At 50.1% G+C, this 24,440-nt stretch overlaps 8 protein-coding genes across 8 annotated transcripts; 5 read left to right on the top strand and 3 right to left on the bottom strand.

Moving 5' to 3' along the window:
- Positions 1 to 1,012: 1,012 nt before the first annotated feature.
- Positions 1,013 to 1,621, top strand: A1O9_04014 (uncharacterized protein; the record flags this gene model as incomplete). Its single annotated transcript, XM_013406306.1, has 1 exon — positions 1,013 to 1,621. The coding sequence occupies one exon, from the start codon at positions 1,013 to 1,015 to the stop codon at positions 1,619 to 1,621; it is 609 nt and encodes a 202-aa protein (XP_013261760.1).
- Positions 1,622 to 2,340: 719 nt separating this feature from the next.
- A1O9_04013 (uncharacterized protein) lies at positions 2,341 to 3,531 on the top strand (the record flags this gene model as incomplete). Its single annotated transcript, XM_013406305.1, has 1 exon — positions 2,341 to 3,531. The coding sequence occupies one exon, from the start codon at positions 2,341 to 2,343 to the stop codon at positions 3,529 to 3,531; it is 1,191 nt and encodes a 396-aa protein (XP_013261759.1).
- Positions 3,532 to 4,296: 765 nt separating this feature from the next.
- A1O9_04012 (acetyltransferase) lies at positions 4,297 to 4,851 on the top strand (the record flags this gene model as incomplete). The annotated part of the gene is made up of 1 exon (XM_013406304.1): positions 4,297 to 4,851. One exon carries the CDS (start codon positions 4,297 to 4,299, stop codon positions 4,849 to 4,851), a length of 555 nt encoding a protein of 184 aa, XP_013261758.1.
- A 471-nt stretch (positions 4,852 to 5,322) lies between these two features.
- On the bottom strand, positions 5,323 to 6,042 carry A1O9_04011 (synaptobrevin like YKT6; the record flags this gene model as incomplete). Its single annotated transcript, XM_013406303.1, has 3 exons — positions 5,323 to 5,815; positions 5,874 to 5,956; positions 6,022 to 6,042. 3 exons carry the CDS (start codon positions 6,040 to 6,042, stop codon positions 5,323 to 5,325), a joined length of 597 nt encoding a protein of 198 aa, XP_013261757.1.
- An 800-nt stretch (positions 6,043 to 6,842) lies between these two features.
- On the top strand, positions 6,843 to 12,953 carry A1O9_04010 (uncharacterized protein; the record flags this gene model as incomplete). Its single annotated transcript, XM_013406302.1, has 1 exon — positions 6,843 to 12,953. The coding sequence occupies one exon, from the start codon at positions 6,843 to 6,845 to the stop codon at positions 12,951 to 12,953; it is 6,111 nt and encodes a 2,036-aa protein (XP_013261756.1).
- A 194-nt stretch (positions 12,954 to 13,147) lies between these two features.
- A1O9_04009 (uncharacterized protein) lies at positions 13,148 to 14,590 on the bottom strand (the record flags this gene model as incomplete). The annotated part of the gene is made up of 1 exon (XM_013406301.1): positions 13,148 to 14,590. The coding sequence occupies one exon, from the start codon at positions 14,588 to 14,590 to the stop codon at positions 13,148 to 13,150; it is 1,443 nt and encodes a 480-aa protein (XP_013261755.1).
- A 4,980-nt stretch (positions 14,591 to 19,570) lies between these two features.
- A1O9_04008 (uncharacterized protein) lies at positions 19,571 to 20,454 on the top strand (the record flags this gene model as incomplete). The annotated part of the gene is made up of 2 exons (XM_013406300.1): positions 19,571 to 19,827; positions 19,875 to 20,454. 2 exons carry the CDS (start codon positions 19,571 to 19,573, stop codon positions 20,452 to 20,454), a joined length of 837 nt encoding a protein of 278 aa, XP_013261754.1.
- A 1,753-nt stretch (positions 20,455 to 22,207) lies between these two features.
- Positions 22,208 to 23,593, bottom strand: A1O9_04007 (uncharacterized protein; the record flags this gene model as incomplete). The annotated part of the gene is made up of 2 exons (XM_013406299.1): positions 22,208 to 23,202; positions 23,251 to 23,593. The coding sequence occupies 2 exons, from the start codon at positions 23,591 to 23,593 to the stop codon at positions 22,208 to 22,210; spliced, it is 1,338 nt and encodes a 445-aa protein (XP_013261753.1).
- Between the last annotated feature and the right edge of the window lie 847 nt (positions 23,594 to 24,440).

Below are 24,440 nucleotides of genomic sequence, written 5' to 3'. Positions count from 1 at the left end.
CAGTCTGGTTCTAAAGGCTACCTTTAGAATAATCGCGGGTTAATGGTAAGAATGTAGCGAGATCATCACATCGCAATCTAGGTTCACAGAGGGATGAGGTCATTTGGGTGGCTGATGAACCAGAATAGACACTCACCATCCTTCTTGATCGTGCCTCGGCCTTGATTGTTTGCATCAGCTGGAAGCTCGGCGGCTATCCTTATCATCATCCTCCCGCGAGCCACCTGTTGAATGCACGTGTTAACTGCGCCTTGCCTGATGCGTGGTGACTCTTTGAGTTTGAGTTTGAGGGCTCAGGCTCCTTTCATCTCCAATCTTGGGTTTCCGTCCATATCCAAGCCACCGTGAGTCCACGACCCAGCTTTCCGTCTCTTATCACACTGGTTACCTGTTCCTCGTTCCTACCCTCGGACCTCATAGCGTGGAATGCCTAGTGACTCAATCAAGCCAATCATGCCTTGTTTCGATACCCTGTGCCACGATGCCACTCTTTGGCTCAACCCGCTCTCTCCCTTATCCTGATTCCTCACACCCACTATCATCACCACCCCTCTCCCCAGTCATCCACCCCATCCATTCATCCACCCATCGACTCATCCACTCAGCTCAAACAAGCAATCATCCGGTTTCAACGCGTGACTCTCCGACTCATCAGTTACTATTAGTATATCCTACAAGCCTGAGTCTCTTCCCCTTCAGCTGCTACATTCCTCGTCTCTCTACAGCTCACATACCTTTAACACAAATCACTCCGTCATCTCTTTGTCTGTCCACCCAACCACTTGTCTCGGTCTCTTCCTTCTGACTCTTCTTTGTTCTTTCACTTGCCGTCAAAGCCAGGCCACCTTCCCCTTCTTCACGAACGCGTCATTCTTGAGAGTGACTGTCTGCTTCTACAGCTTACCAATCCTACCCTGGTGATTGTCTCTTCTCCTCCTGTACAATCCTATCTTGCACCAACCTCAGATTGAACCTACCTTATCAACCAAGTAATCCCCATCCTACCTTAATCATGTCGGCCTTCTCCACCAACGACCTCCGCAGCGGAGCCAAGCCATACCAAAGAGACAAGAACCATACTTCCAAATGGGCTCGAGGTCCATCTGAGACGGCAATTACACTGTGCACTCAGCATGAACAGGCAGACCCCAAGTGTGTCCGGTGCACCGGCCCTCCAGCCAAACGAGATTACGATCGTCGTATTCGACGATCAGAAGCGAAATATAGGCATCTTCAGCAGAACAAACTCACTGGACAAGCCTCAACTCTTGCACGCAAAGCCTTCCGAAACGAGGTTGTCGATGCAATGGATGGCCCTCTGGCCAACGTTTCTGATACCTCATCCGATGGCGAAGAAGTCCCTGACTCATCCGCTGCACCTCTCCCAGCAGAGGCTGACTTTATGTACAACTACGATGCCTTGACTGGACCTCGTGCTGGCAATGACATCTTGAGCAACGCCATTACTCAAGCTGTTCGTCGGTTCGAGAACAATGAAACCGAGAAACTCGTCATCAAAGAATATGACGTCGTCAGTGACAAAGACGCGGCAGCAGGATATGCAGGCGACTATGATGATGAGCATGATTTTGAAATCATCGAGCACTCCCATTTGAAATGAGGTCATCAATCTATCGACGAGGGAGTGACCTATTCATTCGTTTTCATTGATATTGATCCTTTTTGTAATCAGCGGCGATATTTACAATTCACAGAGATACCCCAGGGCTCATTAGGGAAGCTGGCGTCACCACAAACTAAAGCATGAAAACCGGCGCTTCTTGAGGATATGACTGGCCCATGGAGAAACAGGCATTGGATCCCCGACGATGGCATTCCGGGAATTGGTCCTTGACTTTGAGAAATTGGCGTTTTTGCAGATTGTAGTGCGATCACTTTTGTACAGCACAACTGCATTCATTCATAGTAAATCAATAGGATGACTCGATGCTGGGTTGAGGAACCTTGACGCGCTTCGAATACATTTGTTGAGCTCCTAATCTCATCCGTTTACTGACATGTGACAGGCTTTGAGCATGAACATAGACTCCTGCACGGTGACGTCGGATGTGCAGATGTTGTGCAAACATGCCAAACTTCCTCACCCTCGAAATCGGGAGCCCCGTCCTTCTGAACTTTCGATAATGTCGACCAATTCAATCATCATACACTTTACGTGTTTTTACTCAAGCTGATGTCTAACAGCTTGAAGGGCAAATACTTTGCGCCGCTCCTCACTTGCCATCTGTGATGATACTCGCCATCCAAAAGATCTTTTAGGAACCCATCTTGTAAATTCCCTGCTCGCCGCACAACACCACGACACCTCCATCTCCAACCATGCCTTCTGCCAACCTGGCCGCCTACCTAGCTAAAAACTACTTGAACGCATCCAACCCGTCTCAATCCTCCTCACCCTCCTCCAACCCAGACTTCGCCGATTCCTCGCGGCCGAAGAAGAAACGACGCAAAAATAAAGAAAATGAAGCCCAAGACTCCGGCCTGTTGATTGCGGACGACGACGCAGAGCTATCCCTAGGAGGCGCGAGGAATGACCGCGATGACGAGGCCGAAGATGTGCCCATGTACGACACGAATATGAAGTCTGCAGAATTCAGAAAGAAGAAGAGCAGTGGCTGGACAGTAGTGGACTCAGGAGGATATCCTGCTGCTGTTCCTGGAAAGCAACAGAACGACGAAGATGCAGAAGCTGAGCGCATTATTTCCGAAGCGGCAGCTGAGTCTGCACAGAGGCGGCAACAGATCGAGGATGAAGATGCCCCGGCTGTTGTCGACGTGCCCCAGCCAGAGTCTTCTTCTACAACCACACATGCGCCGAGAATGCAGTCCGGTGCTCGCTCCGGTCTACAGACAGCAGCTGACACGGCAAGACTCATCCAGGCAGAAGAGCGAGAGAAAGCGCGAGAGCTTTCTCATGGGGATAAGGCAAAAAAATCCAAGAACGTGGATGGAAAATCCGGGATCCCAGAAGAAGAAACAATCTACCGAGACGCTACTGGGCGACGTATAGATGTTAGTCTCAAGCGCGCAGAAGCGCGCAGAGCAGAGATGGAGAAGATGGCGGCGGAGAAGAAAGCGCGCGATGAGGCTCGAGGCGATGTGCAGCGCGCGGAGCGCGAGCAGAGGAAGCAGGATCTCGAGGAAGCCAAGTTCCTCACCGTCGCGAGAGGTGCGGATGATGAGGACATGAATCGTCAGTTGAAGGATGTCGTCAGGTGGGATGATCCTATGGCTATGTATATGGCGCATAAGAAGGAAGAGGAGAAGACGCTTGCTCAGGGCCCTGGTGGGTCGAGGGCTGGGAGTGGCAAGGCTACGGCTGCCAGTGCTGCTGCGCCCAGGAGAAAGGTCTATCAGGGTGCGGCGCCGCCGAATCGATATGGTATCCCGCCCGGTTGGAGGTGGGATGGTGTCGATAGAGGGAATGGGTTCGAGAAGGACTGGTTTCAAGCAAGAGGCAGGAAAGCTAGGAATGAGGACTTGAGCTATCAGTGGCAGATGGATGAGTAGATCATGAACCCTGGTCGCAGTCTTGGGTTCAAGTTTATCATTTAACGATCGAATTTGATATATGCCAACCCTCTCTCACGCATATCCTGTTCCGCGGCACTAATTATCATTAAATTTCAAAGTAGCAGTGACGAGTCACCTGCTTTAGCTCACGAGCCTTGCTGAGGTTCAGGATTTGAATATTCCTTTGTGATTTTAGACACCTCCCACTCGCGCACCCAGAAAATCTCGTTTGTCTACAAAGTACAAGTATCTACGAATGCTGGTTCATGCTGATACTTCATGACAATTACCCCCCAGAAGACCCACGAGGATTTCTCTGGCACGGTGGGTACACATCCGCGGAAGGGCGTACGCCCTTTTGTAATCGCCGTGAGTTGACATTTTTGTTTGATCGACAACAAAATATAACAGGTTGCTTGGAGCTTTGCCCCGTAAGTTTACGTTGGCTCGATTTTCCAAGAAAGCAAAATAAAAATAAAAAAACAACAAAACGGCAAAACCAGCAGATGCAAGGCTTTAACTGGCATTGCTGGAGAAGTAGAGAGACATAACCTAGCATCCTACAAAATTGGATTCACAAAAAAACAAAGGAGCGGAGAAAGGAATCTGGAAAGGGAAGGGAAAAATTGAATAAAATATCAAAACAGTCTTTGTCCCCACCAAACCACTTGATCAATCAAAGTCCTACATACTTGCCACCCGGGCCCTGTATCAAGACAGAACGACGAGGCCAAACGCAGACACCAAAAAGAAAAAGCAAAGATGGCCGAAGTCAGCACGCCAACATACCGCATCCGCTACGCGACCGCAGGCGACGTGCCCTCGATCCTCGCGCTCATCAACGAACTCGCAGACTACGAGCACGCCTTGGACTCAGTGCACGCAACAGTGGAATCGCTCACGAACACGCTCAGCTTCCCGGACGCCAACAGCCCCACAGGCTTCACGCCCGGCTACGCGAAGACGCTCTTACTCACGCTCGGTTCGACGGCGTCCTCGGAAGATGTGGCCGGGATGGCGCTGTTCTTCCACAACTACAGCACCTGGAACGCAGCCCCGGGGATCTACCTGGAGGACCTGTTCGTGCGGCCTGCGCACCGCGGTGCGGGCTTCGGCACGGCCCTGATCCAGGCGCTTGCGCGCGAGTGTGTACGGCTGGGCTGCCAAAGGCTGGAGTGGGCGGTGCTGAAGTGGAATGAGCCCAGTATTAAGTTCTATCAGGGCCCTAGTGTCGGCGCGACTAGGATGGAGGAGTGGGTTGGCATGAGGGTCGATGGTGAGCGGCTGGGGGCGTTGGCGGCGGGGAAGGGGGTTTGACATTGTTGCTTTGCTTTGGCTGATTGTATATATCTGTATATGGGGCAAGTGGTGGGTGTGGACTTGGACTGGTCGGTCCAGATGAAACAAACATACTCGTAGCCCCCCTTTACGCTCTTACAGCAGAGGCAATGGCCAGAAATAGAAATATATAGAAAGGGTTTCAAATCAACTCATTCTTCCTTTAAGTTCTGAATCAAACGGGACACTATGCTCCTGAAAAACGCCTGCTCGCATTCGCATCTCAACTATGAGAGACTTTCGTTTCGTCCTTGCCAGCCCCCGAGCTCTCTTCCAAGTCCAAACAACGTTACCGGTCAGGGTGCAAGGCATCGTCTGGTGTATGGCGTCCAGTGGCCGGTGGATGGTGTGTCCATTCTTTCCTTAGCCTGGGTGTCTTCACACCAGAATTCAAGAAACAGCCTTGGAGAATGAAGAAGTCAGGCCAGACTGTTAAATCCTCACCCTCCCTCACATAACCACACAACACGAATTCTGCTTCTTCGCCTGCTGATAGAACATCTTACTCTGGGCACTCAAGCCATCCGACTTGGCCACCAGACTGTCAATCTTCTCGCCTCTTTCCAGCACGCTCTCAATAGTCTTGTGCAGCACAATCTTGGTCTCATCCAACTCCCTCTGCACCTTCATGATACTGTCTGCCTGGTTCGGGTCTTGGTATTTTTGAATATACTCCTTCAACTGCGGGTAAGGCCGCGACGTGACAGAGGGAGACGAGTAGGAAGACCGAGGGTTCTGCGACGTGAATTCGTCCACGATCTTGGAGAGAAGCTGGTGAGCCACCATGGCGGGATACTCGGCGTCTGAGATTATGATGCCTGCGATCCCTTGGCTTGAGCCGTAGGCGTGGAATGTATGGGCCCGCTCCTCGATGTCCTGTCGTACCCCTGGCTTGGTCCGCTCCGCCACCGTTTTGGCGAACATGGTCATGAATTCGCTGTAGCTGTGGTGGGAGGAATGTCAGGTTAGGTAGCTTTGAGAGACTGGGGTGAAGGGCTTACCTGGCGCGTGTGAAGCGGGAAAAGGAAGATAGGTCCTGCTCGACGGCGAGCTCGACGGCAGGGACGGGGTCATTTCGTAGGATCTATTGCCATGGTGTCAGTGGTTGTCCTTGAAGTTGGCACTTTGTTTGGTATATGGGTGACTTACTCCGATATAGAAGATCTTCATGGTGGCGGTGTGAGCTTTGGGGCGCTTCTGAAGTAAATGCAGAGGATGGGGCAAGTATCGAGGTCGTGTGTCTACAAAAGAGTCCTGTTCTCAAGAACCAAATCCCTCTGAAACGCTTGCCGTAACGAAGTCGAGGGGTTGGACCGGGGGTTTAGTGGAGATGGGATTGATAGAAGTAGTACAAGTGGAAATGTCAGCGCCTAGTTACGAGTAGTCAGTCACTGAACTGACATCAAAAAACAAACGGAGACCAGGCGCCATTGAACGTCACATGCCGAAGCATGTACGAGTAGTCAACGCCAGTCTGTTTCTTTGTGTGTTTGGGGTTGGGGGCGGGGGTTCCTTATTCCGGTTTGGCCCCTCCATTGTGCCACCTTCGGGCTTTAGGCGTGACGGGGGACTCCTGTAGGTAAAGGTTGAAGCCTGGAGAACGGACCGTAGGTGCCTCTCTTGCCGTGCGTGGTTTGTGTTAATTGTGCCTAATGCCTATAGTGATGTTTAATCCCCGAAGAGTGACACACGTTAACCAGGTTAGCTAGCCCTGCCGCTAAACTGCCTAATACCCTTTCCGCCCATGAATATTGCGGCTAGTCGTAAATTAATGCTTCCTAAACTCTTTTAGATGTGATATTGTAATCTATAAATCCATTACTGTGCGAGTCATGGATGAATTTCTGATCATTATCACCACGGCCTCCAATCAATCTCTTCTGCCAGGCTGCAGTATTTCTACAAGTCAGCCTGATTATCGCCTAGTCACGGCCATATTTGAGTCCAGGTGATCATTGTCTCGTAAAACGATGGCCGCGACAACTTTCCAGTCAGAAGCACAATGGCTGGCTCAAATGACCGCCATGAGGCACGCAATTGCGGACCTGAAACTGCCTCTGCCGAACGATGCCTCGCAAATCTATGGGTCTGACTTGGATTTGGATGATGAGTCGAGCGAAGGGCCGGAAGATGATATCTGGGATGTTGAGAGCGACCTCGATGAGAGCCCTGCAAGTGATGAACTTAATGACACTGCCAATGGCCTCAGAACTCCGGATCTTGTCCAAGAAGGTGTCTTTAATCGGACATGGCTGAAGAGGAAGTGCTCAAACTACTCGGCCACAAGATCTGGCATGAACGCCTCTGATCTTGAACTTCAAATCACTGCATTGCTTGCCTCAGACAGCTCTGATGATGAGTTGCAAATGTCATTGGCCGACATAATTGGCTTTGATGATCTCGACTTTGTTATTGAGCTCATCTCTCATCGCAAGTCCATTTTGAGCGGTCCTACTGCTACCACCCGACAGACAGATGGGTTATTCGGTGGCCTTCAGACCCGTCAGGAACGAGAATCCACGTTACAGCAACAGGATCACGAACATAAGCACGCAACGCTCGCCCCTGCTTATGACAGATCTGGTCCGAGGTATCCTCATGTCTACAAGTCTGATGCAGCTGCGGCCGGCAACATCCTCGATTCGTCTGGGCGAAGATTTGCATTTCCCGTTGGCACCACCAGATCTGAGCATGCAAAATATGAGGAATACTCAATCCCTGCTGCAAAGGTTGGTTCACTAGCTGTGGGACAGAAATTGGTTGCCATCTCAGACATGGATGGTCTCTGTCAAAACACATTCAATGGTTACAAGAGCCTCAATCGCATGCAGAGCTTGTTATACCCTGTTGCATACACGACTTCGGAAAACATGCTCATTTGTGCACCTACTGGTGCTGGTAAGACAGATGCTGCAATGCTTACCATTTTGCATTGTATCTCCAAGAATGTCATCCCGAATCCTATTGACGAGCCAGATGCTAAAGATTTCGTCATCATGACGGATGATTTCAAGATCATTTATGTTGCTCCAATGAAGGCCCTTGCAGCCGAAGTCACTGACAAATTAGGACGCCGATTGGCCTGGCTGGGAATTCAAGTCAGAGAATTGACTGGTGATATGCAGTTGACCAAGAAAGAGATTGCTGCCACTCAAGTCATCGTTACTACCCCCGAGAAATGGGACGTCGTCACCAGAAAGAGCACTGGAGATACCGAACTGGTGCAGAAAGTCCGACTCCTCATCATTGATGAGGTCCATATGCTGCATGATGAACGTGGTGCAGTTATTGAGTCTTTGGTGGCTAGGACTGAACGACAGGTTGAAAGCACCCAATCTTTGATCCGAATCGTCGGACTTTCTGCAACACTTCCCAATTATGTCGATGTTGCGGACTTTCTCAAGGTCAATCGTATGACCGGCCTTTTTTATTTTGACGCCTCTTTCCGACCAGTTCCACTCGAACAACACTTCATTGGTGTCAAAGGCAAACCTGGAAGCAAAACATCACGTGAGAATATCGATGCCACAACATTCGAAAAGTTGAAAGAGCTTCTTCAACAGGACAAGCAAGTTATGGTTTTCGTCCATTCGAGAAAAGACACGGTTTTGACTGCTCGAACACTTTACTCCATGGCAGTCGATGACGGGTGTGCAGAGCTTTTCCAACCTGAGCCAGATGACCCAGCCTATCTGCGAGCTATGTCTGACCTTAAGACAACTCGTGGTAGAGAGCTCCGAGATATTGTTCCAAAAGGTTTTGGCTGTCATAATGCCGGCATGGCTCGCTCAGATCGCAATTTCGTGGAGAGAATCTTTGCTGAAGGTGGTATAAAAGTTCTTTGCTGTACTGCAACACTAGCATGGGGTGTCAACTTGCCTGCTGCTGCTGTCGTGATCAAGGGAACTCAATTATACAGCGCTGAAGCGGGCAAGTTCATTGATCTTGGGATACTTGACGTCCTACAGATCTTTGGTCGTGCTGGTCGCCCTCAATTCCAAGACAGTGGCATCGGCTTTATCTGTACCACTCAAGACAAATTACAGCACTATTTGAGTGCCGTCACTCAGCAACAGCCTATCGAGTCAAAATTCTCTCAGAGACTTGTTGATAATTTGAATGCAGAGATCAGTCTCGGGACTGTAACATCAGTTCCAGAAGCGATCACCTGGCTGGGTTATTCCTACCTCTTTGTCCGTATGCGCCGCAACCCACAAGCTTACGGCATCGATTGGAATGAGTACCAGGATGACCCTCAATTGGGCCAGCGAAGACGTAAGCTCATTGTGGACGCCGCAAGAACCTTGCATAGAAACCAGATGATCATTTTCAATGAACGTACAGATGAGCTCCGTGCTAAAGATGTGGGTCGTATTGCAAGTCAATTTTATGTTCTTCACAGCAGTATTGAAATCTTCAATACCATGATGCGCCCTCAAGCTAGTGAAGCAGACATTCTCAAGATGATCAGCATGAGTGGAGAGTTCGACAACATTCAATCAAGAGACAATGAAGCACAGGAGCTCAACCGCTTGAGACAGGAGTCTGTTGTGACCGAGATTGAAGATCGAAAGACTGGCCCTCAAAGCTCACAAGACGAAAAGGAACAAAAGATCATTGAGAACCATGCCAAAACCAATATTCTTCTTCAATCATACATATCCAGAGCGAAATTGGAAGACTTTGCATTAGTCTCAGATTTGGCCTATGTCGCACAAAATGCAGCAAGAATTTGCCGAGCCCTATTTATGATCGCCCTTAACAGGGGCTGGGGATACCAATGTCAAGTCCTGCTATCCATGTGCAAAGCTATCGAAAAGCAGATTTGGCCCTTTGAGCACCCTTTTCATCAATTCGACCTTCCCATGCCTGTCCTAAAGAATCTTGACGAAAAGGCGCCTTCGTCAAACATTGAAAGTTTACGAGAGATGGAACCCGCGGAGATCGGAAGTCTGGTACATAACCAGAAAATGGGCAACACAATATCAAGGCTACTTGATAATTTCCCCCTACTGACAGTTGAGGCTGAAATTGCTCCTCTAAATCGGGATGTGCTGAGGATGAAGCTGTTCCTATACCCTGAATTTGTCTGGAACGATCGCCATCATGGTACATCGGAATCGTACTGGGTTTGGGTTGAGAACTCCGACAACTCGGAGATCTATCACCATGACTACTTCATTCTCAGCAGAAAGAAGATGCATGATAATCACGAACTCAATTTCACCATTCCGTTGGCTGATCCTCTTCCGTCGCAAATATATGTCCGAGTCATCTCTGATCGCTGGTTAGGAGCAGAAACAATTCAGCCGGTTTCCTTTCAGCATCTTATTCGACCGGATACCGAGAGTATCTATACTGATCTTCTTGATCTACAGCCGTTGCCGATTTCGGCACTCAAGAATTCACTGCTAGAGGAGTTGTATGGTCAACGGTTCCAATTTTTCAATCCCATGCAGACTCAAATCTTCCACACTCTTTATCACACATCAAACAATGTACTTTTGGGATCTCCTACTGGATCAGGCAAAACTGTAGCCGCAGAACTGGCCATGTGGTGGGCTTTCAGAGAAAGACCAGGCAGTAAAGTGGTGTATATTGCACCAATGAAGGCGCTTGTACGTGAAAGGGTACAAGATTGGCGCAAGCGCCTTGTCGGGCCTATGGGATTGAAACTCGTTGAGTTGACCGGTGACAACACCCCTGACACTCGAACCATACGTGATGCAGATATCATCATCACCACCCCAGAGAAGTGGGACGGTATTTCTAGATCATGGCAAACGAGAGGTTATGTCCGCCAAGTGTCCTTGGTCATCATTGATGAGATCCATCTGTTAGGCGGTGACCGGGGTCCTATTCTGGAGATTATTGTTTCGCGGATGAACTACATTGCGGCCCAAGCTGAAGCTGGATCTATCCGTCTGGTAGGGATGTCTACGGCTTGTGCTAATGCGTCGGATCTGGGCAACTGGCTAGGCGTCAAACCAGGCAATAATCAAGGTTTGTTCAATTTCCGCCATAGTGTTCGCCCAGTGCCGTTGGAGATCTACATTGATGGGTTCCCAGAACAAAGAGGTTTCTGTCCTCTCATGCAGAGCATGAACCGACCAACCTATCTCGCGATAAAGAACCATAGCCCAGAGAAGCCGGTCATCGTTTTCGTTGCATCTAGACGACAAACTCGTCTCACGGCCAAAGATCTGATCAATTTCTGTGGAATGGAGGAGGACCCGCGACGCTTCTTACATTTCGACTCAGAGGATGATCTAGCGCATACACTTTCAGCGGTCAAAGATGAGGCTTTGAAGGAGGCATTGAGTTTCGGTATTGGATTGCATCATGCTGGTTTGGTTGAATCTGACAGAACCATGTCCGAGCAATTGTTTGCAGCAAATAAGATTCAGATTCTCGTTGCTACGTCAACTCTAGCCTGGGGCGTTAACTTACCGGCTCACCTTGTGGTTGTCAAGGGTACACAGTTCTTCGATGCCAAGATCGAAGGCTACAAGGACATGGATTTGACTGACGTGTTGCAAATGTTGGGTCGTGCTGGTCGACCGCAATTCGACACCTCCGGAATTGCACGAATCTTTACTCAGGACGCTAAGAAGGCATTCTACAAGCATTTCCTACATACAGGCTTCCCAGTCGAAAGCACACTTCACAAGGTCCTGGACAACCATTTAGGAGCCGAAGTCTCCGCGGGAGTCATTACCACCAAGCAGGATGCGCTCGACTATTTGACCTGGACATTCTTTTTCCGTCGTTTGCACAAGAACCCGACCTACTATGGACTTGATATATCTGCAGAGGATGATAAAGAGAGCCACCTCGCCGCTCAACAGCTGGCTGCAGAATACATGATCACCCTCGTCGACAAATCGCTTGATGATCTGGCCGAGAGCGATTGTGTCCTGGTACACAGTAACGGAGACGTTGACAGTACGCCGTTCGGCAAGATCATGTCGTACTACTACCTCTCTCATTTGACGATCCGCAAATTCCTCTTTAAGGCTCGGAAGACCATGATCACCACGTTTGCCGACGCGTTGGCGTGGATCAGCTCAGCAACCGAATTCGATGATCTACCGGTTCGACACAACGAAGATCTGATAAACGCGGAGCTCGCAAAGAATTTACCACTGGATACAGTAGGACTCCTGGACGGCATGCCCTTGTGGGATCCACACGTGAAGGCCTTCCTCCTCATTCAAGCATTCATGTCGAGAATCGATCTCCCTATCAGCGACTATGTAGGCGACCAGACCAGTGTCCTTGACCAAGGCATCCGTATTATCCAGGCCGGCATCGACGTCATGACGGAGTTGAACAAATATGACGCGGTGGTCCAGATGGTCAAGCTACTGCAGTGCATCAAATCAGCTCGCTGGCCCGAAGACTATCCCCTCAGCATCCTACCAGGCGTGAATGAGATCTTCGACCCAGCGCTTATAGACAAAGTCCCCAGGGACCTTGTAACCACAGCTGTACTAGCTCATCGACATGGCCCTAAAACTATGGACGGCCTCATGAACGTCTTGGGCGTCAAATCCGCCAGCACCAGATCGCAATTCCTCAAAGCAGTGAATGCTCTCCCTGACCTCACCTTGACCGCCACCGGCAACACAGAAAACCTCCAACTGACCATCAAACGAGGAAACCGGCTGAATAACGCGGAAGCGCGCATCTTCGCTCCCAAATTCCCTAAACCGCAAACCGAAGGATATTTCGTGCTTGCATTGCCTGCTAGTGCGACAGCCGAGGCGAGGAACCAGGATGTCCTCGCTTTGAAGCGAGCTAATTGGTCGACTACTAAGTCTGGTGGTGGCAATAGGGTCACCGGTGTCAGTAACGTCAAGCTGAAGTTGCCGGTTTCTGGTGTGCTGGAGGGAGGCGAAGTGAAAGTTGACATCATTGTCTTCAGTGATGCGTATCCCGGGATGGAGTGGAGATTGGAGAATGTCGCTGTTGCTGTTGCGAAGCCGAAGATTGTGCATGCGATGGAGTTGAAAGGCGTTGTTGATGAGAGTTTGTTGAAGAAGGGGAAGGAAAAGGAGAAGGATACGAAAAGTCAATAGGATCGCAAATGTTCGAAGAAAGAATCAAGATATTAGTAAGATAGATCCATGAAGAATATGAAGACGGAGACCGTTGAAGAACCATGGTATGCCGGACCATAGTCCGCTTATATTTTCATCTTCATATCTGATTAATTCCTCCTTTTACAGTTCTTCCTACGACCCCCTTTTGTTATAACACAAATCATACCTTTTCATGACTTGATTCCCAACTCCCTCAAAATACTTTCGTTATCCTCTCCAATCTTTGGGATCCTCTCCATCCTCGCCTCAACATCCGCACTCAACCCTGGAGGGAGGAAAGCCTTTATCTTCCCCACCTCACTATCGACCTCTCGCAGACGATCCCTCGCCTTCAGCTGGGGGTGATTCCAAACATCCTGCATATCGTTGACCTTTGCATTCGCAATCCCAGCATCCTCCAGCAACTGTGTGACCTCGTCCGCGGAATACGCCTGGAAGATACCCGTGATGATCGCCTCCAGCTCATCGCGGTTCTCACTCCTAGAGGCCGTGTCTTGGAACTTCGGGTTCGTCGTGAGGTCCTCTCGCTGCAGGACCTGCGTCGCGAGGATTTTCCACTCGCGCTCATTCTGTACGCCGAGCATGACCTTGCCGTCGCCGCCGGTCCCGAACGGTCCGTATGGGTATATCGCGGCATGGCTTGCTCCCGCACGTTTCGCCCGCGGCTGGCCCTCGTAAGCGTAGTATAGCGGGAAATTCATCCACTCGACCAGACTCTCCAACATGGAGACGTCAATCTCACATCCCTTCCCGGTCTTCTGCCGCTGCAGGACCGCGGCCATAATGCAGCTGTAGGCATACATTCCCGCCGAGATATCTGCAATCGAGCACCCCACCTTGGCCATCTGCTCCTCTGTGCCTGTGATATTCAGCAATCCGGCCTCCGCCTGGATGAGCAGGTCATACGCCTTCTTATGAGTATACGGGCCCTGGTTCCCATATCCCGAGATACTCGTATAGATTAGCCGATCTCCCCTCCCCTCCCCAGGATACGCGTCATTCATCAGCTTCTTCACATCCTCATACCCCAGCCCCATCTTCGCCGCATCCCCCGGCCGCAGATTCTGCACGAATATGTCAGCTTTCTCCGTCACGACCTTCTTGAGGATGTCCATGTCCTTGGGGTCTTTGATGTCCAAGGCGAGAGACTGTTTGTTTCGGTTGATCCACACGAAGTGCGAGCAGAGCTTGCCGCGCACGCGCTTGTCGTGGTGACGCACAAAATCGCCGATTCCGGGACGCTCGATTTTGATGACTCGCGCACCGAGGTCCGATAGGTGGCGCGTTGCAAGGGGCATGGAGATGACTTGCTCCAAGGCGACGACTGTGATGTCGGACAGGGGCCGGGCATGAGGCGGGTTGAATATGAAGTCTTCTTGGGAAGAAGATGTTGAGCGCAGTGGTCTTGATGTGGTGTAGCTGCGGTGTAGGGGTGGTGGCAGGGAAGAGCGGTGGAGCTGCAATGGTCTTGATATGCTCCCTCTCTGTGGGCTCTGGGTAATGGTGGGAGAACAGTAAGTGGACGTCATGTGCCTTGTCGGGGCCCTTATTGCTGGGGATAGGGCCCAAGATGACTTAAACAGTACGCCGGCGCATGCTGATCTCGTCGCCATTACGACGCAGCTGACTGCCGCTCTCTCCTAGCAGTCTTCTTTCTTGGATCGGTTTTCTCCGCCAGGTAGAATATGAACTCCTCGAGGAAGGAACTCAGCGCCCTAAACAATCACGTCGCTATTGCCGAGTGGCTCGAAGCGCTTGCTACTTCGATCTTCAACGTAAGTGCCTGGACGAGTCTTAAGGTGGACAAGCAGCAAGGTAAGAAAATCACCAACGTCAGGTTTCGTGTGGTCTTCCCGGGCAGATTCAAAAATCCATCAGTACCTCCCTCTACCGTTACACCCGTCGCGAAGGCCAATCGCTTTAACAACGACTTATAAATATGGCGGCCAGCATGGGCTTGACTTGGAGTAAGTGTGGTACTCCATACGGAGGTGCTCCGTACCGATGTCGGCTCAAGATCCCGGTATGATATCTTGTTTCACCCCGCATTCCCCGCACGAGGCCGCGCGCGGAGCTGAGCTAGCCTTGTTCCATTGCACTAGGGGAAGGGGCAAGCCGAGGTGCATAGGGGCAGGTGCGTGCCTCCATCAATGGCTCTGTGATTATTGATGCCAAGCGATTATAAAGACCGTGGTCTACAATATCGCTTCGACGCATCCGAACTAGCTCCGAGAGCTGTTCGAACGCTATCCGAAGCGAACCCGGAGCGCCCAGGCGCTAGTCTAGTACGTACTTAGGATACTATATAGTCTGACGAGTCCCTCGTACCGTCTTAGGAAGGATCATGTCCCCTTCCCATCACAGCTCTGCAACCCCTGTTAAAGGGGCTGTCGCCGAATCTGCTGGACTTGGGCAGACGTCAAAGTAAAACACGGTGGAGCAATCTGACAACCTATGAAGCAAGAGGCAAAACACAAGGCTGTTGCGGCGCAAGGAGCACTAAGTGTGACCAATCACGATAAACTTACCGGCGATTCTCTTTGTTATCGACTCGAATTCGGAGTAAAACAAGGACGCAAGCCTACAGCGGGCGATACTATCAATCATCTTCATAGCGAGCCATCAGCTCGAACTTTTAACTAAAGATCGGACACTATCTTCGCATCATCTAGCCTAGGCTCTACTTAGTCGAATTCAACATTAAGACGGTACTACTGGGGATTAACTTAGAACGCCTGCCTTATCGTCTTACCGCACATCTTCTCCCAAAGTAATCGCCACAGTCTCGTTAAGAAGAAGCTATAAGAAAGTTCAACGGATCCTTGAATAACGCAATCCGGAGCTGACGGCTGGGTAAGGATACTGTAATAGTGAGAGTCTAAAAGCTGGGTCATGTGGATGGTGATTCCTCCCAGGGTTGTGGAGAAATGGGAGCACTATTCGGTGTCTTCAGTATAGCACGGATCAGGCTGCCATTCGTTTCATCAACTAGCTCATGCAATACTGAAAGCATGCCAAGTCATCATTCTCTACATATGGCACTCGACATTCTGCGATAGTCATACGCAAACAGCGGACGTCTTCTTATCTGTGCGATCCGCTTTCCACTTCCAAGAAAGCGATGGCTTTCCGATAGACCAGCATCTAAATATCCTTCTCTGCCTTGTAGTGCGGTTGATACTCTCGCTCGAATTCCATGGTTAACCAGCACCTGGTTGGCCAGAGATATTACCCCTGGTCCATGCAGGTCTTTCTTCTGGCGCGGCATCTGCCCCAGGGTTTGTGCCTGGATCTTTGCCACCCGGAGGTGGGATTGGATCACTGGTATCCCAACCCACTGTACCTAGATACGGGCCTCGAGGTTCCTGACCCCACTCTATCACGTAGACGCCTTTGACTTCTGGTGGGATTGCCGCCTCGTGGCTAAGCGAACGGTGGGCCCCGAGGTTGGAAGGAGGTGGTGCATGCGCTAGCTCCCACTGTCCTCCGGCCGATTTGGCTACCGCAAAGATGAGTCGATTCACCAGCTTTTTGCTTGGATCGACTGGGGGTACCTGGCTGGCGAGGTAGATCCGGACCTCGACAACCTGATTAGAATTCGGCAACTTCGACGTCGTGAGGTAATAATTAAGAGTGCCTTTTCCTTGGCAGTACATATCAATGAATTTTTTGGCGCCGTTTCCCGTGTCCGACAAATAAGTGACGATTTGCTTTTGAATGTTGACAATGTTGTCCGTCCAAATCTGCACGATCGCTTTCACTTCAACGCTTGCGTCGGTCCACAGCGAGGATATTCCGGTTGTCCTGACCGCGAGTTCAGGGAGATAAACCTTCAACATTGAACTGCTCAGTCGACAATGAGCTTCTTTCGGGTGCATTTCAGCCTTTTCTATCCGTTCTTGGGGGTCTAGAAGCTTGTCATCAAGACCGCCCCAATAATCGTCGTAATCTCGTTTGTATTTGACCCTGAATTTTGCATCCTTGTCCTCGGTGATGGGCATCCTCCCCTTTAGGTCGATAATATGAGAGGGCATCGTGTCTGGCTCTTATTGCTCCAAGAAAATCGGTCTACAGAAGCTCACTCTAAGTGGCTGAGATATGAATAGAGCAAAAACGTATCCCGGATTGTAGACGATGTCAAAGTTTTACGACTGAAAGGTATAACATATATACATAGTACAGGTACATGACGATCGGCATGGCCCAACACCTGGCTCAATGCACCAAGTGCACCCCTATCCCACCCGATGAGACTCACTGGCACCTGACTATCGCCCAGAAACTCATCGAGATGAGACACTTGCCAAAGCCAGTAACCAGACCCGCGGAGAGCGACAGAAACCAGCAGCACCTCAAAACTCTCAGCCGCACGAATATGCAGGAGCTTGTCGCTAAGCTGCATGGCGTTTCTCGAGATCTGATTGCTCGCTGGGATTGAGACTGCGTTTCGGCAAAACATCAATATTATTTGTCTGACATTAGTTTACATGTATTCCCTGATCATCACCGCTGTTGTGATCCTCCGCTTGTTCTTCAATTCATCAGTTAGCCAACTCCCGAGGCAGTTTCCATAGAGCGGCCTTGAATGTCAATACCACATCTGTACACATGAGAACGCTTCTCTTCGCCTACAAGCAATGACCCCAACAGTTGTATCTGTCAATCGACCGGTATCACTAGGTAAAATATAATTGCTTGCTCCGATCGCAGTAAAATCACGGGCAGAAATCATATCAACACTGTTACCCCTGGCCGGAGCCTGGACTGATGATATGCAGTGAATGCCCTTTCCCATCCTGTAAAGCACTCAATCGGCCATGTGTCCTGTCGAATATACAACGTTCCACTCTTGAGAACTCCAGGCATTGGGTCTTCCCGGAAGAGATCATCCCCGATTTTAACTTTAGCACCCTGGTCCATTGGCCCATATTTTCGTATAGGTCTCGGGAGAAGTGATCAGTTTTGTGCCGTAGATAGCAGCATAAATCGCTGTATCTCCACCACTTCGATGAGGTTCCTTGATGATGGTGATATAGTCCTCCAGTTTGACCTGGAAAGCCTCATCTATCACATGGACACCTTGATTGTCCTTTGTGATGAGCAATGCGATGTCTGAGCCTTCGTACTGGAAGAGCATTGTGAACACTTTGAGTACGCCGGGTTTTGGGTCGTCACCACGGCAGAAGTTCCGCACCAGGTTATCGGTGTCAATTCTGAGAGTCTGGGTAGCTTGTTGAATCATGGCTTTCGCTTCTAGAAGGACGCGCCGACCTGCATAAAGATGGCCCAAGGATCGATAGTCTCTTGGGCTGTGATATAACGGCTGGGAAGCTTTGAAGTCGTGTATTGACGAGCTCAAGCTGAGCCTTGACGTCCTCATCCATAGGCCCGACGTAGCCGTCGAAAATTTCATCCCTAATCATGATCACCTCGTCAACCAGACGGCTATCGACCAGGCACCGATGACAAAGTTCGAGGATTAGCTGTGCAAACTCCACTTTCGTATCAGTGAAAGCAGTCGACATGTCAGTGGCGTCGTACAGCTTTTTCATGATCAGCGTCATGTCGGATGAAAGGCGCTTCAGCTGCATTGCTTGATCTTGAACTTCTTGAGCCCGCATAACGGCCAGGTCTAAGATCTGCTCCTGCGGAGGAATGCCGGCGAGAACCTGGCGGAGGAATTTTTCGTGCTGATCGGTTTGGGATTTGCTCACGAGCAACTCATTTAAGCGCTTATGGGTCGCTAGGACCGTGTCGTAGGTCTCTTTGCTTTTGGATTCTAGCAGCTGGATGGCGTCTTTCGTGGCGCCGAAGAAATCCCACTGTCGAGCTGCCTTGGTGTCTGCCATTTTTTGCATTACCTCTTGCGTCATGCCGATTTGCCTCTCAAGCTCTCTCTTCGCATCGGCGGTCAAGTTTTCTTTCCCTTTCGCTTCAGATGCCAGTTGATCCGCCCTCCCCTGGAAGTCTCTGGTCAGATCTTGGGCGATCTTTTTCAACTCTGCTATGGTATTGTGCCTAAGTTCAACAATCTGGGAGATTGTTAGTATGGGGTCTGGGGAAAATGGAAGGAAATACGGCATTCCTGGCTTTGGACATCCATCAGACTCTGTAAACCTTGCTCGGCGTTGAACTGGGCCACCTCAAGGAACTGAACTGAAGACTTCAGCAGAGCCACCCGTTTCTCGCGGCCGTAAGGTTCCTTTGGATCAACTTTCCCTCTTATGGTTACAGCTACTTTGTAAACAGGACGTCCCATAGCCGATTCGAGAGCACTTATCGTGGAATGGGCGGATTCTTTTGCAATGGAATCCATTAGCAAAGCCCGCTGTTCGAGCCGGTCTCTAGCTATGTCCGTCTTGTTTGAAAGTTGCGCAAGGGCAACGAAATCTGCTTTTTGCATTGCCATTTTGGGATTTTAGCTTGTTGACGATAGTTTTGTGAGTTAGGGAACAATCTTTGCTGGCTGAAGTCACTGGGAGTGTTGCCAATCAGCTAGTGAAGATGCGGGAGGCATGATCAAGGCGCCGACGTCGATGATCTTCTCATGCATCTTGACGATCTCAAAGAAGTTGCTGAAAACTGCCTTCGGCATGCACTTAGGATCGATGAGAGATTTCAAAATTGGCTCCTCTTTGTTATGGAGTTGCACAGCGCCTGCGAGGAGCAGGCTTCTTCTACCGGAGAACAGCTTTTGCTCCGCTACGATCAATGCAGTGGCCGAGAAAACTCGCCTCGACTACACCAAACTGGCGGTGGATAGCGCCAAAGATGCTACAGACACCTTGAAGAAAGAACTTGATGTTACTTCCAGCGCATTCCAAAAGGCAGCAAGTGATTTTCCTGACGGGTGAGCACAATCCGACAAACCTCTGTTTCATTTCTAATTCAAACTAGATGGGACCTAATTGGCCAGCAAATTGTCGCTGGACTTGCAGACACATTCAATCAAGTTGTTTCTAAAGCTGTCCCACTCCTGATGGCATCAATGTCTCCCATGGGAAAGCTTGACTTTCTTACAGGTGAGCTTGGCGAAACCGCCACAGGGCTGCGATCGGCCATTGAGGGAAATGGTTCTACTAGCAACTCCGATCCCAAGAACAACAATATGGCTCCTCGACCACGACAACATCCAACTACTCCTGGAACCCCTTTCATGACGGACCCAGCTTATTCGCAGGTCAATAAGGACATCACGTTTTTTGAAATGCTTCAAGTCCTGTTGACCTCCGGGAAGGAGGGAGGCGTCAATTGGGAGAAGGCAAAGGGCGACGTGAACAATGCGAGAAGTTCAGCTGGTTTTCTGAAATCTATGTTGAATCATTCCAAGGAGTCATTCTCAAAGCTTGCCACCACGAGCGAGACTAGTTCGACATATCACGGGATTCTGAATGATATGGCCAAGGTAACCGAGAACTTTTCCCGAAACAAAGAATCAATGATGCTCACTTCGTTAGATTACTATCGAGCTAAATGAAGAGGTGGTCAAGGGACGAACAGCGGGCAATACTTTTCCCAAGGCAGGTGATCTCGTGGTATCTGGATGGCAGGACAAGTTTACCAAGGCCTTTATTGACGCTTCGTCCATTTACGCTACAGCAAAGTCCATACCCGGTAACTCACCAAACGGGGTATGCTTTCAGAACAGTGCTCTACCGGCTCCATGCTGACGACTTGCAGTTTCCAATGGTCTCACTACAAGCCGTAGAGATCGGCTCGGTCGATGCAAAATCAGATCATGCAAAGACAATGGTCGATGCTGCCAAGTTCCAACTGAACGCCACCCAACAAGCGTATCTTGCCACTCAAGCAAATTACCAGGCAAGCACAGAGATGCTTGCACAGCAGCAGAATCGAATGGCCGAAATTCAGGCAAACCTCTCCAAGCTCAAGGCATCAACAGCCAACCTGGTATGTTTCCCAATCTCCGAATTGGTGTATGCTTCGTCTGACCGCTCACGAAAAATAGGAAACAACCCTTAAAATTTTCCAAGAGAGTGTTTCTCTCATCATCAACATGAAGAGTGATATCTCTAACCTCGTCTTGTTCTTTAAAGGCCTGTCGACTCTGATTGAGGTAGTCGTCACCGGAGACGTGCGAAGATTCGTTAAGCACCTCAAGGGCAAGTTTGGGGGCGATGGGGACGACGACGGCATTGATCCCAATGCCAAAATCGGCGACTTTACAATTGCAGACGCTCAATGCGAAGTATGTACCCAACCTTGTTTTGGGGATCACAGAAACGCCACTAAAATGAGAGCTTTAGTTCCTTTACCGCACGGCCGTTATCATTCGGGGATATTTCTCCCTCTTCGCGGATGTGGCAGATATGTGGGTTGAGCTCTCGGTGGAGAATATTACTCCGGGCATAAACCTCATCGAAGAACTTGGAAGATATGCAAATAACCCAGAGCAATTGGACAGCAAAGTTGCAGAATTGACCGCTTGGACAGATAAAGCTTGCGGTGCTATCGAGGCCAAGGCCGGCGAGGTAAGTACTAAGTTCCAGGACATTTCTGCTCAATCCCCTTGTAGTCCATGGTTGATGCTATGCTGATTGACCGACTTGGTTCAGGCATACAACCAAATGATCGACCAAATGGATGTCCGCTTCAAAAAAATCGCCGCTGTCACACAACAGCTGCCTCCTCCAACGACGGTCCGAGCAATCATGTCAGGTTCAGTAAATGACGCCACCCTCGCGAAGAACGCGAATGACGTGAAGGAAGCCATGGAAAGGGGGGTGGAGAAGGTTAAGGAGGCAGCGAAGTTGAGCCTTGAGCGTAAGAAGGATCTGCTTGATTAGTTTCCGCGGATTCACCTACGAGTGTTGACAAGTAGTTTAGCGACTAGTGATACATCAGCTTAATCAGGAATTTGTGGCCTACAGCATCGCTCCCGTCTCCAGTTTCAAAGTTCCCTTGGAGGTATCATGTGTCCTAGTCTGTGAAACGTTGAAACCTCAAAGCATGTTACCACAACCTTGTGTCTCGTCCACATCTTCAATGCAAGCGGTTCTTGGGCCTCAGCCTCCAGCCTCTGGAATTCCCGAATCTTGAGGTCACACACATTGTCGTACTCGAACCTTTTGTCGACGGAAGAGCTTGGTGAATATCTTCCGGAGGTACTGATAGCCTGGCAGGTTATTATCACGTAAACTATGCACACAATTTATGTAGCCTGCGAACTCTTACTGTAGGCCTGTATAGAGCTCGCTAGAAATGGTGGCCTACTTCATCTTCAAAATAAGCAGATATGTAGAATGTCGCTTAGCCTTGAGGCTTTGCCAGGGGAGTTTCCGACGCATGAAACACGCTGGTGATGTCATTTGAACATATTTCCGTGCTTGCAGAATACCTCCAGACTGTTGCTCTTGAGTTTTGAATATTGGAGAGAGGTGGCACAAGAGGATTGTGAAAATACTGGATGAGGTGGCTGTGCTTTCATGCTTGATGCACCATCCCAACGCTCCTTCATGGCGCATCCGCTTCGAAGGCACTTCGATTGCATTCTGTAAAGTCTGAACTTGGTTGTTAGAAGGGCAAGTCCCTCGACCCGTCACTGTATCGTCCAACGGCGTGAGATCTGCTGCAGCGGAGCGTTGTGGGGTCAAGGGAGAGGTAGTGCGAGATGATTGCCCGGTGGTAGCTTCGTGGCTATCAGGTGGCATGGGATCTGGCCGCAGGCGCTTGACCGGTGTGACCTCATTGCGAGCCATTTCATCTTGAGAAGTGTCCTCACCGACAATCAATGGTGACAATGAGGTACGGCTGTCCGAGAAAGTAGTAGTCGAGCTGGAGATAGGCATCTTACGAGCCCTATCATTGGCTTGCTCAATAAAGCCGTCTCGATATGTCATTGCCAGGTCTCGGTTATCGCGGTAACGTGTAGCTCCTCTCACGAATGTGTCCTTATCGCTGGTCAATGCATATGCCTTCAATTGGCGCATGTGATACTCGGGGTTGCCTCCAGGAACTGTAGGTGCTGTGAGATGGGTGGTTTGGGCAAGGTCGCGCCTGATCGCGCCATCCTCCTCACCACGCATTCGATGGAAGAAGCCGACATCCTCTGGTTGAATGTCATTGTTGTGGTTGTGCAATCGAAATTTCTCGTCGTGTGGTAGGGGAAAAGTGCGCCGCTTGGGGTGAACTACGTTATCCCTGTTGCATATGTATGTCAAGGCTAGAGCGCGGAAGCTTGACACCGTGGCAGCCAGTGTAGATTCTTCTTCACAATGCCGACTCCATTATCCAGCACTCTTGATGGTCAAACTGTAAGGACCAGAATTGCCACAAACAGCACTGACCATGTCTAGGATGCGGAGCTCGTTTTCGGGACTTTGTTTGTTGGCGCGGTAGAGGTCCCGGAGATGACTGTTGTTGTGGTGAGCCCCGAGGACCGATTCCCCAACGTCACTAGAGGGTTCGACCATGCCGCTGGAGGTGCCTTCGAAGGACACGGAGGTGGCAGTGATGAACCTTGCGGTCAGCTCAACGACGGCAGGTGTCGGAAGTGGGGTCGACGAACATAATTGTAAGGCACCTTCGTCTGTAAACAGTGTCTTGTATGTTTCCCCCACCCGACCGATCGGTCTGAAAGAAGAGTTGAACACCATGCCTTCCAGGTCTGGCCGGCGCTGTGTGTCGGGGTCGTAAAAATTGACTCTTGTGACCAGTGGTCCACCATCACCACTACGCTGGAATCGGTCGAGCAGGTGGGGTTACCAGAGCAATCTTCGGTGGGCAACGTTCCGTTCCACTGAAATCTGTTTGGAAATATATAGAACTGAGTTGGCAAGGCTCTGCAAGGAAGGGTGTTAGTAATAATTAAGCCCGAGAATTCTCAGCCCAACGGACACTTACATCTCTGTTGTCAGCACCTCGCTCATTCGAGTATACGTCACTTCGGTTGAACACGACTGCGCACTATTTGGGGAAGGAGGCCTCATAATTGCAATAAAGTTCCGTCTAGCAAGGAGTGGGTCGACTGTGGGTGCATTGATCGCCGGTGCGTTTGAAACCCCTTTTTAACCGAATGGCCCTCATGGATTCAGGTCTCTACGTGTGTACTCAAGGTGTGCATGAGAAGGTGGGTACAACAGACATCGAACCCACGGAAGTTACGACGACGTTCTCGATCCATCGTCGGCACGCTTCAATAGCTACTTCAAGTCTTAACTTTTCTATGCTCTCAGTCGAGCAAGTGGACGAACCTATACAGAACACGGATATTGATATCGATGCTCTCAAAGCGGGTTCCGCATGGCTTTTCAATTTCAGCGTTGCGGGAATACCAGCGCCCGCTTCAATTATCCAGTACTTCTTCGCCACCCAAGATCAGAGGGCAGTCCAATGTTCATATTATTTTGCGTCCTGCAAACGATGGTACACGCTGTTGCGTGGGCCGTCCTGGCGTGAAGCATAACACAATTTCAAACGGAAAGCCACGCGCATGACTACTTG

The sequence above is a fragment of the Exophiala aquamarina genome (assembly GCF_000709125.1).
Source record: "Exophiala aquamarina CBS 119918 chromosome Unknown aczIA-supercont1.3, whole genome shotgun sequence".
NCBI classification, from domain to species: Eukaryota; Fungi; Ascomycota; class Eurotiomycetes; order Chaetothyriales; family Herpotrichiellaceae; genus Exophiala; species Exophiala aquamarina.
This window is presented reverse-complemented; position numbering and strand designations above follow the sequence as displayed.